This window comes from Carassius gibelio, chromosome B4 (genome assembly GCF_023724105.1).
Source record: "Carassius gibelio isolate Cgi1373 ecotype wild population from Czech Republic chromosome B4, carGib1.2-hapl.c, whole genome shotgun sequence".
NCBI classification, from domain to species: Eukaryota; Metazoa; Chordata; class Actinopteri; order Cypriniformes; family Cyprinidae; genus Carassius; species Carassius gibelio.
The window spans coordinates 4334311-4349723 of NC_068399.1; the positions used below are offsets into that span (position 1 = coordinate 4334311).

The 15413-nt window shown below is 37.0% G+C and overlaps 1 protein-coding gene and 1 pseudogene across 1 annotated transcript in view; one reads left to right on the plus strand and one right to left on the minus strand.

Moving 5' to 3' along the window:
* The window catches only part of LOC127955916 (gastrula zinc finger protein XlCGF57.1-like), a 703806-nt gene extending 701986 nt beyond the window's left edge, over positions 1-1820 (plus strand). The window contains exon 5 of the mRNA XM_052553549.1: positions 227-1820. Within this exon, the coding sequence (XP_052409509.1) occupies positions 227-1079 (853 nt within the window). The 3' untranslated portion in view covers positions 1080-1820. The remainder of the gene's footprint in view (positions 1-226) is intronic.
* Positions 1-15413, minus strand: part of LOC127955977 (gastrula zinc finger protein XlCGF57.1-like) — a 202483-nt pseudogene that overhangs the window by 73686 nt on the left and 113384 nt on the right.

A 15413-nucleotide genomic window follows, 5' to 3' on the forward strand; every position in this document is an offset into this window, starting at 1 on the left:
TAACTTTGTATTTGTCTGTTTTTACCTCAGACCTGATGTCGCTGAATGAGGGAAGTCAAGAACTGAATGAAACAGACTACAAAGATCAGAATGAGAAACTGCATGATTTCAAAACTGAAGAGAAATCTATTAGTTGCTCACAGACTAAAAAGACTTCCTCACAAATTCAAAAAACAGAAACTAAAAACCTTAATCCCAACATGAGAATTCACACTGGAGAGAGAACTTACACCTGCCAACAGTGTGGGCAGAGTTTCTCACGCAATGGAGATCTTAAGACTCACATGAAAATTCACATTGAAAAGAAACAATTAATATGCCCTCAGTGTGGAAACAGTTTTACAAAGAAAAAATACCTCACTGTCCACATGAGAACTCACACCAGAGAGAAGCCATTCACCTGCCCTCAGTGTGGAAAGGGTTTTACACAGAAAAAATACCTTGCTGTCCACGTGAAAATTCACACCAGAGAGAAGCCATTCACTTGCCCTCAGTGTGGAAACAGTTTTACACAGAAAAAATACCTCGCTGTCCACATGAGAATTCACAACAGAGAGAAGTTCTTCACCTGCCCTCAGTGTGGAAAGAGTTTCACGTTTAAAGGAAGACTAAAGACTCACATGAGAGTTCACACTGGAGAGAAGCCATTCACTTGTCCTCAGTGTGGAAAGAGTTTTACACAGAAAAAATGCCTCGCTGTCCACTTGAAAATTCACATCGGAGAGAAGCCATTCATCTGCCTTCAGTGTGGGAAGAGTTTCACGTTTAAAGAAAAACTTAATATTCACACGAGAGTTCACACTGGAGAGAAGCCTTTCACCTGCAAACAGTGTGGAAAGAGTTTTTCATTAAATAACGGTCTTAAGGGTCACATGAGAATTCACACTGGAGAGAAGCCATTTGTATGTGATCAGTGTGGAAAGAGTTTTACACAGAAAAACTGCCTTAAGGGTCACATTAGGAGTCACACTGGAGAGAAACCTTTCACCTGCGAACAGTGCGGGAAGAGTTTCTCATTAAATAACGGTCTTAAGGTTCACATGAGAACTCAACACTGGAGAGAAACAATTTGTATGTGATTAGTGTGGAAGGAAATTTATTGAGAACAAACTCCTTAATGCCCACATGGGAATTCACACTGGAGAGAGTCCTTTCACCTGCGCACTGTGTGGGAAGGACTTCAGGCCTTAAAAACCACATGAAGTTTCACTAAAAACTTTGTTGTCATTATTGCGACTAGACAGGAATCACCTTAAGAATCATTCAAATTCTCATCTGAAAAAAATGCCTTTTATGTGCAATCACAGTGGAAAGAGTTTTTACAAACAATGCAAACCTTGGGAGTCACACTGAAGAGAGACATTGCTAGTATCTTCTGTTTGAGAGGAGATTGTCAAAGCAGCATGAAATGCCATTTGTGAACTTATGCTGGGTAAGAAATTACAGTTTTCCCCAGTGACAAGATTTTTAAAAAGGAGAAATTTCTATAATCATCCGTGTATTCTTTCTAATAGACAATTCGGTTTTACTCCGTGTACTAATTAAATTTTTTTTTGCATTCACACTTAACCAGAAGACACATATGTAAAGTCATGATACCATTTGTGTTCTTTGTTAAAGCATATAAAAAAAAGTCTGATTGACACCATGACTACTTTTTACTTGCATCCTTGACCTCTTTATGCTTCCCCATGAGGCTTTTTATTTCCTTTTGTGCATATGTACTCCTGTGGCTAGTAGGGATGGGATGATACACCTACTTCCTGATTCGATACTATCATGATACTTGGGTGCCAATACGATATGTATTGCAAAAAAAAAAAAAAGGAAATAAATTTGTTTCTACAAGTATTGTGATTGGGGATGGGATAAAAAAAAAAAAATGATTCCCCATCACAATTTTTTCTATTTACACATTACATTTTATTTTTATTTACACTTGGAATGCTTTATTTTATTGTTTATTTTTCCTTGATTGTATATGAGGTGGAGGAAAGTTAACTCTTTTATTTCCGCTTGTAATATCAGATTCACCGATAAATGCAAGAATTGCATTCAGGATTGCCATTGCAGCATGTCTGAAGGTAGACATGAACAACAATGACGTGCCGGTACTTGATTTTGCTGTAGTTCGTAAACTTTATTTAATATAACAGCCATTTATGCACAAATTAGATGCATTACATAAATGCCTGAATATGCAGCTGAAGATAAACTGCAGCGCTTTACAACTATATGACAGAAAGAACTAAATAAACTTATCACTGCATCTAAACCAACAACATGTTTATTAGATCCTGTACCCACTAAATTACTGAAAGCGTTGTTATTTGCAGCAGAAGAATCGCTTCCCAATATTATTAACTCATCCCAAAACCATTCAAGCTGGCAGTTATCAAGCCTCTTATTAAGAAACCAAAACTAGATCCTAGTGAAAAGGCAAATTATAGACCCATTTCAAATCTTCCATTTATGTCTAAAATTCTTGAAAAAGTTGTGTCTGCTGTCAACTGAGCTCCTTCCCGCAAAAAAAAAAATTTATCTCTATGAAGAATTTCAGTCAGGTTTCAGGCCCCACTATAGCACAGAAACTGCACTTGTTAAAATTACAAATGGCTTGATTCTTGTGTCAGACCAAGGCTGCATCTCATTGCTAGTTTTACTTGATCTGCGTTCGACACCATAGATCATGACATACTCATTGATTGATTACAAAACTATACAGCTATTCAAGGGCAGGCTCTAAGATGGTTTAGATCCTACCTGTCCGATTGCTAACTTTCTGTTTATTTAAATGGGGAGGCATCTCATTTATCACCTGAAAAATATGGTGTGCCACAAGGATCTGTCCTAGGCCCTCTGCTATTTTCAGCATACATGTTGCCCCTTGGTAATATTATTAGAAGATATGGGATTAGTTTCCACTGTTATGCTTATGATACTCAGCTATACTGTATATCTCAACGAGACCAGATGAAACTTCTAAATTATCTAAGTTAACAGAGTGTGTTAAAAATGTAAAAGATTGGATGACCAATAATTTTCTCCAATAAAACTCAGATAGGACAGAGAAATCACTTATTGAACCAAAAAACAGTACACAAAATCTTGCAGATTACAATTTTCAACAAGACGGATGTACTGTTACTTCCTCTACAGTCAAAAATCTGGGTGTTATATTGAACAGTAACTTGTCTTTTGAAAACCATATTTCCCAAAGCAGCATTCTTCCAGCTGCGAAACGTGTTACCTGTTTCGGATGTAGAAAAGGATAGAAAAGTCCACTAAATAACTTTCGCATTTGGCTCCCAAACTCTGGAATAGCCTTCCTGATAATGTTAGGGGTTCAGACACACTCTGTCCTTTTAAATCTAGATTAAAGACACAACTCTTTCACCAAGCATTCGAATAATGCATCTCATAATTTGTGGCTGCAATTGTATCTGAATGCGCAGTTTGATTCTTTAGCTTGGGTTAAACTAATTAATTTTACTTGGTTGGAACAGCAGCTATGTTAATTATGTCTCTATTTGTTTCTCTGTTTTACCGTAACTGGGATTAACACAAGCTCCAGTCTGGTTTCAGAACACCAGAGAAGAGATGATGCTGACCCCTCAGAGGAACTTAGATGAAGCTAAACCTGAAACAACATACAGAACTAACAAATATTGCTACTGCATCATATAATAATTGCTGTTAATAATGTTCACCGTCTGGTTGACTACGTCACATAAAATGACAGTCACCACTTATAAGCTACTACTAAATATTGTTGAAACTTAATTTTCTGTAAAGTTGCTTTGCAATGATTTGTATCATAAAAAGCGCTATACAAACTTAAACTGAAAAACTTTAAACAGAGGCTGCCGAAATCATGTTCAGTGTATGTGGTATAATAATTTCTACTTTTCTCCCTCAAGTGGCAGGCCTGTTAATTCTTTCGTCTGCTCATTATTGGTGTTTGTGGTGTTTTTCATATGCATGCTTTTTATTCTCAAATAGATCTGATACTTTAATTTTTACAAAACATTAATAAACTAATTGTTAACTTCTTACAAGTGTTGCTTACAAGAAAAGATATTCATTTGTTACCACCTACTAGTATTTTAAATGTTTTATTAATTTTATTAACAAATAAGTGGTACAGACAAAGTACACATTTACCACCTGCTACCAGACGATCGTAAATGAACTGAAAGCATGCGAGAGCATATCAATACAGACATAAAAATACATACACATACAATCATACATCCCAGTAGACTAGGAAAAGACAGTTATATATTAAATATAGGTTGACAGATAATGCTTTTTTAGTTGTCTCTTAAAGTTGGAGATAGAGGGTACCACCTTAAGGCCATCATCAATCCCATTCCAAATCTGTGGCCCCCTACAGACAACGCTCATACTGGCGCGAACACGTCTGCAAATTTTCCAGATATGAGTGATTTGGTTCTCGTTTGGTAAGTGTGCTGGGGGCTGGAGATAGGAACAAGGCTACTTAATCTAGAGTTCAGGTTATTAACAATTTGAAACATAAAACAGGTATTATGATATTTATTTAGCTCAGTTAGTCTTAGTAACTCATAGCGATAAAATAGAGGGTTTTTAAGATGACTTGTGAAGGTGTTGCACCATATCACATTACAGTAATTAAGATGTGGTTCAAAGAGAGTTTTATACAACAAGAGTAGAGCAGATAACGGAAAAACATGTCTAATCTTGTAAAACAAGCCAACATACTTTGACAGTTTGTTTACAAGATGCTCAATATGACATTTAAAGGTTAGAGATTCGTCAATGATGACCCCCAGGAATTTAGTGGAATGCACTCTTTTTATCAATTGGTCATTAATTTTAATCAGGCAATGGTCAGTGTTTTTTAAAGGGGGGTGAAATGCTATTTCATGCATACTGAGTTTTTTACACTGTTCAAGAGTTGGATTCCCATACTAAACATGGACAAAGTTCCAAAAATACCCCTTCTGGTTTGTCACAAGTTTCGGAAAGTTTTTTTCGAGTATGGCTCTGTGTGACGTTAGATGGAGCGGAATTTCCTTATATGGGTCCTGAGGGCACTTCTGCCGGAAGAGCGCGCGCTCCCATATAGCAGAACACTGAGAGCAGAGGCATTCACTGATCAGAGCGAGAGCGTCGCTAAATGTCACAAAAGAAGTGTATTTTTGGGTGCCAGGGCAAGACAACCCTGCACAGATTACCAAAAGAGAAACAGCATTAAGGTTTATTTTTACAGAGCATCAACGGAGTTGCGCAAGTGTTTGTGTTTGTTCCCTGCATTTTGAAGATGCTTGTTTTACAAACAAGGCCCAGTTTGACAACGGATTTGCGTATCGTTTATTTCTTAAGGTTGATGCAATCCAAACGAAAAAGGGTCACGATCGTGTGTTGGAACCGCAGGCGGTGAGTAAAACTGCTTCAAATATCTCTGCCTCCTTGTTAGTGTGTCCGCCTCCCATCGGAGACCCGGGTTCGAGCCCCGCTCGGAGTGAGTCGTTGCTGCTACTGCTCTCGTTCAGTCCACACGCCCACACGTCACGCCTCCAGCCGGTCGTGTTTTTCTAAGCAAACTAGGCTTTGTTTGTAAAACAAGCATTTTAGAAATGCAGGGAACAAACACAAACACTTGCACAACTCCGTTGATGCTCTGTAAAAATAAACTCCATCCACTGGTCCCTTAATGCTGTTTTTTCTTTGGTAATCTGTGCAGGGTTGTCTTGCCCTGGCAACAGAGATGTATAGTAACGAAGTAGAACTACTTCACTACTGTACTTAAGTACTAAAAGGCGGTATCTGTACTTTACTAGAGTATTATTTTTTTCTCCTACTTCCACTTTTACTTCGGTACATATTTTTGCTGAGTTTAATACTTTTACTCCGATATTTTTTTTATGTGCTGCATCGTTACTCGTTACAATTATAATAATGTTACGAATCATTCCATTACAAACCACTGCCAGAACTGTAGATGACAGGTTTGATGAAGCTGGCACATCATTGAGCGAATCAAGCGAGACTGCACGTGCTGACTGAACTGCCTGTGAAGAGAGAGATGAACACCGAGCCGAGCCAGATAATGACTCGTTCACGAGTCAAGAACCGGTTGCATCGGTTTTCGGATGACCAGTAACGTTAGTTCTTTCTGACAGTTCGATTCAATAAACCAGTTGAAGAAAACAGTTCACCGATTCTTTTGCGCTCGATGCAATGGCGTCATTGGCGTTGACTGCACATGGGCTCATAACATTAACACAGAATCAGTTCAGAATCAATCACCAAAAGAATCAGTTCGGTTCCAGACGCTCTATGTGTCGGTTTGCTTCACGCTAAATCACACATGCGCAGTATCATCAGCTCCTCGGTTCACGAATCGGACGCGTCTGACAGAAACGGTTCTTGACTCACGAACGAGTCATTATCTGGCTCGGCTCGTTGTTCATCTTCAGTTCTCCATCACAGCAGTTCAGTCAGTGTACTGTTTGAGTCAATGAATTACTCCGGGATATTGGTTTGTTTTAACTCAGAGGGAGTGTCAGACACATTAAACAAGTTAACAGCTTAATTAATCTGTGGATTAATGCGTATTGGAGACGCGAACGGTTTAAAACGATTCAGTTCGATTTGGTGGACTGTTTCAAAAAGATCCGGTTAAATCGAATGATTCGTTCGCGAACCAGATATCACAAACTGCTTTGTTTTTAACTGTCTTACAACAGACACGGAAAAGAAGACAATGCTGAATAAAGTCGTAGTTTTTGCTATTTTTGGACCAAAATGTATTTTCGATGCTTCCAAAAATTCTAAATGACCCTCTGATGTCTTATGGGTTTGAAACAACATGAGGGTAAGTTATTAATGACATCATTTTGCAAATTGGGCTAACTAACTCTAGTAACCGTTTTTTTGTTTACAAGAAGTTACAGTCAAAGGAATTGTGATTGTCCTTTAGGTTAATCATTTGAAATAGTAAAAACAATATGTTCTAACTTTTGACTACTTTCTTTAATAGCTACATAACACAATACTTCTACTTTTACTTTCAGTACTTGAGTAGTAAATTTTAAAATAGACTACTTGCAATACTTAAGTACAAAAAATGTTGAATACTTTAGTACTTCTACTTAAGTGTGGTGCTTAAAGAGCACTTCTACTTCTACTCAAGTCACTTTTTTGATAGAGCACTTGTACTTTTACTCAAGTATGGTTCTCTAGTACTTTATACATCTCTGCCTGGCAACCAAAAACACACTCCTTCTGTGACATTTCGCGACGCTCTCGCTCTGATCAGTGAATGTCTGTGCTGCTCAGCCTCTCAGTTCTCTGCTCTACGGGAGCGCGCGCTCTTCCGGCAAACGTGCCCTCAGGACCCATATAAGGAAATTCCGTTCCATCTAACGTCACACAGAGCCATACTCAAAAAAAACTTTCCGAAACTTGTGACAAACTGGAAGGAGTATTTTTGGAACAGAAATACTCCTTCAAACGTACAACTTATTTTTTGAAACTTTGTCCATGTTTAGTATGGGAATCCAACTCTTTAACAGTGTAAAAAACTCAGTATGCATGAAATAGCATTTCACCCCCCCTTTAAGTAGTTCGACATTTGAAAATTTATTGAGCCAGGTTTCACTACACCCAATAACATCAAAATGACAGCTTAAGTTAGATAGAAGAGAAACCAAATCAGAGTGATATTGGTTTAGGCTTCTGGGCCTGTATTCATAAAGAATCTTAATGCAAAAAGTAGCTCCTAGTGACAAAATTCTAAGAAAATTCTTAGAAATGTGGGCGTTTACTCTTAAAATTAGAGAAAAAATCCTAGTAAAGAAAAATGTAATTCAGAAAGCATCTTAACCCTTAAAAGAGGTCTTAAGGTCAAACTTGTTAGGAGCACGGACGAGGACTTTTAAGAGGCTTAAGAGTTTCTTTAGCAGAGGAGAAAATGGCAGAAAGATGCAGAGGCAGAAGAAATGTGTTGCAGACAATGGATGACAGCGAGTTAATAAGACGCTATAGATTATATAATAATTTATAATTTAATATATAAATTAAAATAATTACTACATTACGATATTTGGCAACTGCGAAAATGCAACAATGAAATAGTGATGATTTGGGTCTGTCACAACCTTCTTTAAGCAGAATAAGCAGAATGATCACACAAACAATTACAGCTCTTTCAGATCATCTTATTGTGTTGCAGTTCATTTTGTTTGCACTGGACATTACCACCTTGCAGAACCAAAAAACTGCATTCATTAATATAGCAGGCTTATAGGTGCACACAAGCAGGGGAATGAACTGTTAATAGTTTGTACTATACGCTCCCATGTCTGCTTCTTGTCCCTTGCTGTGACACCCGGCACAAATTGTCCTTTAAGAATGGCCTTGTGTTCATCCACTAACTGGGCTAACAGTAAACACTGTTCCTCTGTCCAGTTTGGCTTTCTCCCCCTTCTTGGTTTTGATTCCATGTTTGATAGATTAAAACCAACATTCAAACCGCCACTTAAATAGGACAGCAATCACTGTAGTTGGAAAGAGTGGAACAACTTTTATCATTCTAAGCCAGTCAAATCCCTTATAGGAAATTACAAGCATGGTAAATAAAAAAAGGATTTAGATACACACATATAATGTGTGTCTGTGTGTGTGTGAGACAGAGAGAACGGTCAAATATGAAAAATTAAGCATGTAAATTCAAAGTGAGAATTAGAATAGACCCTATACTTAAAATCACTCTTTTTTTCCTTCTTGTACAACCAACCAATCACAGTCTTCAAAAGTTTGTGTCGTACATAGCAACGGGGTCAACCCCGCCTCCTCACTAAGATGAAAGTTTTTGTTAGAATCTTTATGAATACGGGCCCTGCTGTTTAAATGTAACAATGAATAATTATATATATGATTTAATAATTTTAAGTTATCAGAATCAAATACATTACAAGTTGTATTGGCATCCATGTCAATGCAGTGCTGAGAATCTCCAACAATATTGAAGTCATCAAAACCCATAATATCAGCAGTACAAATCGATCATGGAGTTTACTGGGATAGTCGCAAACATGCTCGGAGCAACCAGATGCACGCACATATACAACACACACACATACAAAAACATTCCGGTACCATTGTATAAACCATTTGTACTATGCTGCAGTCATCTGCGCTGAAAAACTCGCAAAAAATAAACAAATAAACAAAAAATGAAAATAGTCTCATAAAGATGGAAACCAAAGTGTCTCCCTTTATGAAACAAAAATATATTGCAGTATATTGGAAAATATCATGTAATATATTAGGCATGTATTCTTATATATATTTATTTTTTCCAATATATTGCAATTTATTGGAAGCGGCAATCATTTGTATATTTTGCAATATTTTATATAATATATGTATCATCAATATATTATTAAATGTATTCAAATATATAAAATATTAGAAAATAAAAAGGGAAAATAATATATTATATTATCACAATATATTTTGAGAAATATATTGGTAAATATATTTTCCTTTCGTAAGGGTCTCACCTCTCCGTCTGAAAAACAAGTTCAAGCCTGCCGCAAAGGGAAGTAGGCTATTAGAAATATGAATTCATGATAGAGAGACTGCATGTTGTGGTGGCAGGGTGTGAACCCTGCATCCAGACGTATCTAACCAACAACGACAGCTGCTTTTTGTGTAAAGCAAATATGTTACCAGGCAAACTGGGTTTTTTAAGAGGCCTGAGTGAGGTTCTAGCAAAAACTGTTGAATGCAGCTTAAATGGGGTCTTACTGACAGTGTTTGGCTCAAAAGTTCAGAAATAATATTGGTTTTAATGTATTTGTTGTATACATTGCTTTGTTGTGGAATCTTGGGGATGGTGCTCAGGGGCGTAAATTCAGCCAGTGCCATATACAGTATCTTTATGGGCATAACTGTTCCACAGCAGTTTCTGTTCCTGTTCCTGACAGATTATGTGAGCGGAATGGAGCGGCAACAATTTCCCTTCCATGTTTCGAGCATTTAATAATGACTCCGCTCCAGCTCCAGGTTCACAATTTCCCACTCCACCAGAAACACTGCTCCACCTTCGCTCCGTGGCTAAATTATTTCAGTATGTTTGAAATTTTGTTCATAACGTAGCCTATATTAAAATAAACGAATAAAATAACAGGAGCATTTCAAAGTGGCTTAGGCTATTGTGTTCAAACTTTTCCTACCACATGCCAAACTAATAACATGTTTGTCAGCATCAAAAGGTATAATTGCTGCTTTCTGCTTTGTAAATTTTATTTGTGATATATTGCAAATAAAATTTCCACAGCAGAAAGAAGCAATTATACCTTTTGGATCGCTCTTGGAGCGAGGGAAAACAACGACGTTCAAAAAAATCAATTTCTTGTTCCAGTCAAAATCACACTGCTCCATTCCGCGCTCCACTCTGTTTACCTAATCTACTTCCTGGATAGGCCATTTAAAGAGAGACACCCTCCATTTTCTTCTATGTACAGTGTTGTTATATGAACAAAAGCACATTTTGGCTTTCCTAGCAGAATATGCTTGCCCAGGGTGATTTCACTGTTCAAAATTGCAAATATATACTTTTTGCAGACAAAGAAAACAAAAATAATGACATAATTCAATAATTTAGCAATAATTAAATATTGAAGAACATTAAAAAAATTGTAATAAATATGGGCTATATGGTGCGTGAAGTAAAATGCTCCTCTCCCGAGTAAATTTATTTTCTAGCTGACTAACGAGTTTACGATTACTGAATGTGATGTTACATGACATACTCTCTATATTCCACCTCAGGCTTGTATAGATAATGCTTTAGTAACATTACACAAAGATAGTACTGTTACAAACACTGAATGTGGACTGTGCTGGTGATTAACGATTTCAACCCTCTTGGTTCAAACATTGCAACCTGTGTGGTCTGTCAGATTTTTTTAATGGTTTAAATACATTTTTGAAATTATGACTCTATTTTTTTTTTTTCGAAACTCAAAACACAAATCCATAACTTCTAACCAAATTCCCCAAACTTCCTATGTTCAGGTCAAAATTTGGCTTTCCACTCTGGAAGACCAAACATTGTTCTCAGACATGACACACAAAACCTCAATCTCACACACACACACACGCACACACACACACACACGTTTGTTTTTGTGAAAAGTGGGTTCATCCCATAGGTGTAATGGTTTTTATACTATACAAACTGTATATTCTATGGCCTTACACCAACCCTAACCCTCACAGGAAACTTTGTGCATTTTTACTTTCTCAAAAAAACTCATTCTGAAAAATGGGGACATGAGTTATGTCCTCATAAGTCACCCTCTCCTTGTAATACCTGTGTCATACCCATGTCATTATACAGAGTTGTGTCCTGATATGTCACAAAAACAAGAACACAAACACACACACACACACTACACAGTCTTACACATGATTAGATACATTCCAAACAATACTACAAAAACCAGTAACAGTTGGTGTTTCACTAAAAAACTACTTGTTTAACCTCCACATCATCTAATCACTTGTGTATATCATAAAAGCAGTTTCTCATTCTTTTTAACAAGTTACGATTGCTTTGGTCCATTAATGCAATTGAATGTCATGTTACTCAAATCTTTTTTTTAGTTCCCTATTAAAAGCTACTCTAGAGGCTGTATATCAAATGCTAATGAGATCATTCTTCGTTCAACCGGTTTTGAAGCACGTGGTCAAACAAACCAAGAATTGGCTTAAATGACCTCGGTAGGTGACGTAACGGATTACACACACCATTCACACACCATACACACACGGTTCTGCAGGCATACCAGGCTGACCTGCTAAAAGACTTGAGCACATGTGGGTCCATCGGTGAAGAGGCTTTTTTAAAACTTTGCCACGCCGCAGAACTGTCTTTCCGTGTGACTAAGCAGACAGCCCGTGCCATCTGCCGTTCTACGGCTGTTATGGTCTCCACGTAGAGACATCTGTGGCTGAACCTCATGGGCATCAAGGAGAGGGATCGAACTTTCCTTCTTGATGCCCCTGTCTCGCCTTCCGGCCCATTTGGCAGTGGCATCAACTCTGTCCCCTTGAAGAGAATGGGAAAGTGACTTGTTGCACTTCTCAGCCCGCCTCTAAGAGACCGGACCTGCGGAGAATCGTCTCTGCCAAAAGTGGTGCACCAAGGACTGCAGAAATTTCCAACAAAGAATAAAAACTCCTTCCTGGCACCCTCAAGGGCCCCTACTGCATTATCTCTACCACCACTGGTGTTTCGGGGAGCAGCGGCCTCCAGCTAAATATTACGTGCTTGGTTGACTCCTGCCACATTTCAGGATACCGGACATCTAACAACTCCTCAACAAAACAAAGTGTCAAAATGAGTGCCCCTTTTGGAGAAGCTGGCAGTGTGGAAGCTACTGCCTAATATTGATCATGAAGGACGAGAGAGAGGACAAAAACAGCTAGAGTATTTCCGTAAATTGTTATCTATAGAATTTTATTTATCAAGTGCAAAAGACAAGGTTGCCAAATCATGTTAAATTGTTCTGTCAATCATTGTAAATCGCATTTCTATTTGAATAAACTACAACAGGTCATGCATTCAATGAAAGTTGCTAGGTGGAAGAGAATTTTTCCAGTTCTCATTGCAGGTTACATTGTTATGCCAGTAAAAAAATTGCCACATATATTGAAGGTGATTCATGTCTGTGATACTGCTTTCACACTAATTACATTTAAATCTGTTCTCTCTTGAGTGAATACTGATGTGATAATTAAGGTTTTCTTTATATCTGAAACTCCTGCGGCACTGATCACATGTGAATGGATTCTCTCCAGTGTGACTTCTCATGTGAGCCTGTAGGTTTCTTTTAAGGGTGAAACTCTTTCCACATTAAGGACAGGTAAAAGGCTTCTCTCCAGTGTGAAGTCTAATGTGGCCAATAAGGAGACTTTTCTGTGTAAAACTCTTTCCACACTGAACACATATGAAAGGTTTCCCTCCAGTGTGACATTTTATGTGGATATTAAGGATACCTTTCTGCCTGAAACTCTTTCCACACTGATTACGTGTCAGGCTTCTGTCCAGTGTGAATTCTTATGTGGACATTAAGGTACTGTTTCAGTTTAAAACACTTTCCACACTCAGGGCATATTAATGCTTTCTTTTCAATGTGAAATTTAATGTGCATTGTAAAGCTTCCTCTATGACAAAAAAAAAAATGTCCACACTTTTGGCAGGTGAAAGCGCTCTCTCCAGTATAAACTCTAATGTAGGAATGAAGGTTTGTACTTACTTTTTTTTTTATTTATTTTTTTAGCTTTTTTGGGTGAGGAAGTCTTCAGTCTTGAAATCATGCTGTTTTTCATTAAGATCTTTCTCTTGAGTTTCATTCAGTTCTTCATTCTCTTCTGTCAGTTCCAACAAGTCTAAAGGTGAAGAGAGACAAATACAAGTTAACATCAGTAACTGTAGTAAATATAAGTAAAGTTTAACGTTTAAATGCCAGTACAAATGACTACCATATTGATATTGTATATTATACAAATACAAATTATGTTATTGATGGCTAAATGAACCGGACCTGTCATTTAACAATTGTTAGCTTGGTTGCGTCATCGGCATTTCTTTTATAAATAACTAGTTAAGTTGTCCAAAGTAATTTAATGATACCATTCACAGCGTTATTCAAACAGACCTTTTCACTGACGTAATGACGCAATTACGTGCACTTGTTAGCCTGTTACATTTACGTGTTTTCCGAATCCTAAAGAGGAGTCTCGCCTAGCCTCTGAAGGAAGTGACTTGGAAGGACCAGTCCTGCCAAGGAAGTATCCTTGACATTGAGAAATGCCTACAGAAGCAGTCGAGAGACGGACTGCTGACGTGAAACAGAGCAGGAACGAGTAACCCAGAAGTGTTGTGCGATCGTGTCTGTGTTGATGTCAGAGTAAAAGTCACCAAAATTTATTAATGCGCATTAATGTCAGGGCACATTAATATTCAACATTCAACAATCTGTAAATGGTGCATTTCTCTGTCGGAGAGAGCCAGCACTGTGAATTTCATCTTGCAGCTGACAAGAAAACACTTGTTTATTAATAAATAATTAAAATGTCTCATTTTTCACAATTATTAGGCTACTTCTGCATGAACTTAATGCATGTCCTTGAGCATGGAATATATTAATATTTGATTATGTAAATTTAATATAAACCTCTGATTAGTTGAATATAACAAATGAATGACTAGAACTAGAAAAATCTTACATGGGGACAGACCATTTTTTAGTCTATAACCAAAACAAATATATATATATATATATATATATATATATATATATATATATATATATATATATATATATATATATATATATTCAAACGCGAGTTTTAAGCAGTGTAGAGTAGCACTTGTTGTTTGTCATTTCTCTGATCACAAATGCAGACATACGATATGCAATGTATAAAAAGACAGTATAAGTCCTTACAATCAGTAAATATGTCCCCACTGGACACAACAAAAGCCTTGTTTGTCGGTGGGATATAGAATCACAGTATGTTAAGGGGGGTATCATTTTCATTGCATTGGATAGCATGCCAATCAGCATACACCTCGCTTTTCGGACCAATGAGCTTTGTAAAAATCTATGCATTTCAGAAAGGTGGGGCATAGATGAGCAACAATAATCTACAGTGTTTTTTTTTTTTTTTTTACCTTACAAAATAATGTTCCTTTTAGCAACGTCATATGACCCCTTTAATATCCCATTTCAGTTTCATGTCTTATATTTGTTGAATTCTGGGTTTGTATGAAACTAATCTTTGGAGAATATTCCTGGTTGCAGCTAAAAAGGCTATTACTCTTAAATGGCTTCAACCTAATCCTCCCACTGTAGAAGACATTTTTCTGTAATTGAAGTACATAAGATAGAAAACCATACTTTTTCTTTCAAATTAAACAAGCAAAAGAAGGCTATTTTATGGAGTAAGTGGAAATAATATTTGGTCTCTGAGAATTAGTAATGTTTAAATAGATATAATCATATCAGTATTGTAAATTTAATGTAAGTATGCAAGGCACTGCTGGATTGTGTACTTTTTTTCCCTCTCTCTTTTGTGGTTCTGTTCTCTCTTCTTTTTCCTTTCTATTTTCTCTTTATGGTATATCATTCAGGTACTGTAAGCCCTAAATGAAATAATGTATCCTGGAATGCACAGGAAGTCAGCTAAATTGAATGTAACTTTTGTTTTCCTTCATTATTCTGCATTGTATCTTTTGACACCCTTGAGATAAAAAATTTAATTAAATTAAAAAAGAATAACATGCCAGCAGAGGATGTTTACCTTATTTTTTTTTTTAAAGAGAACACAAATCATTAAAAGGACAG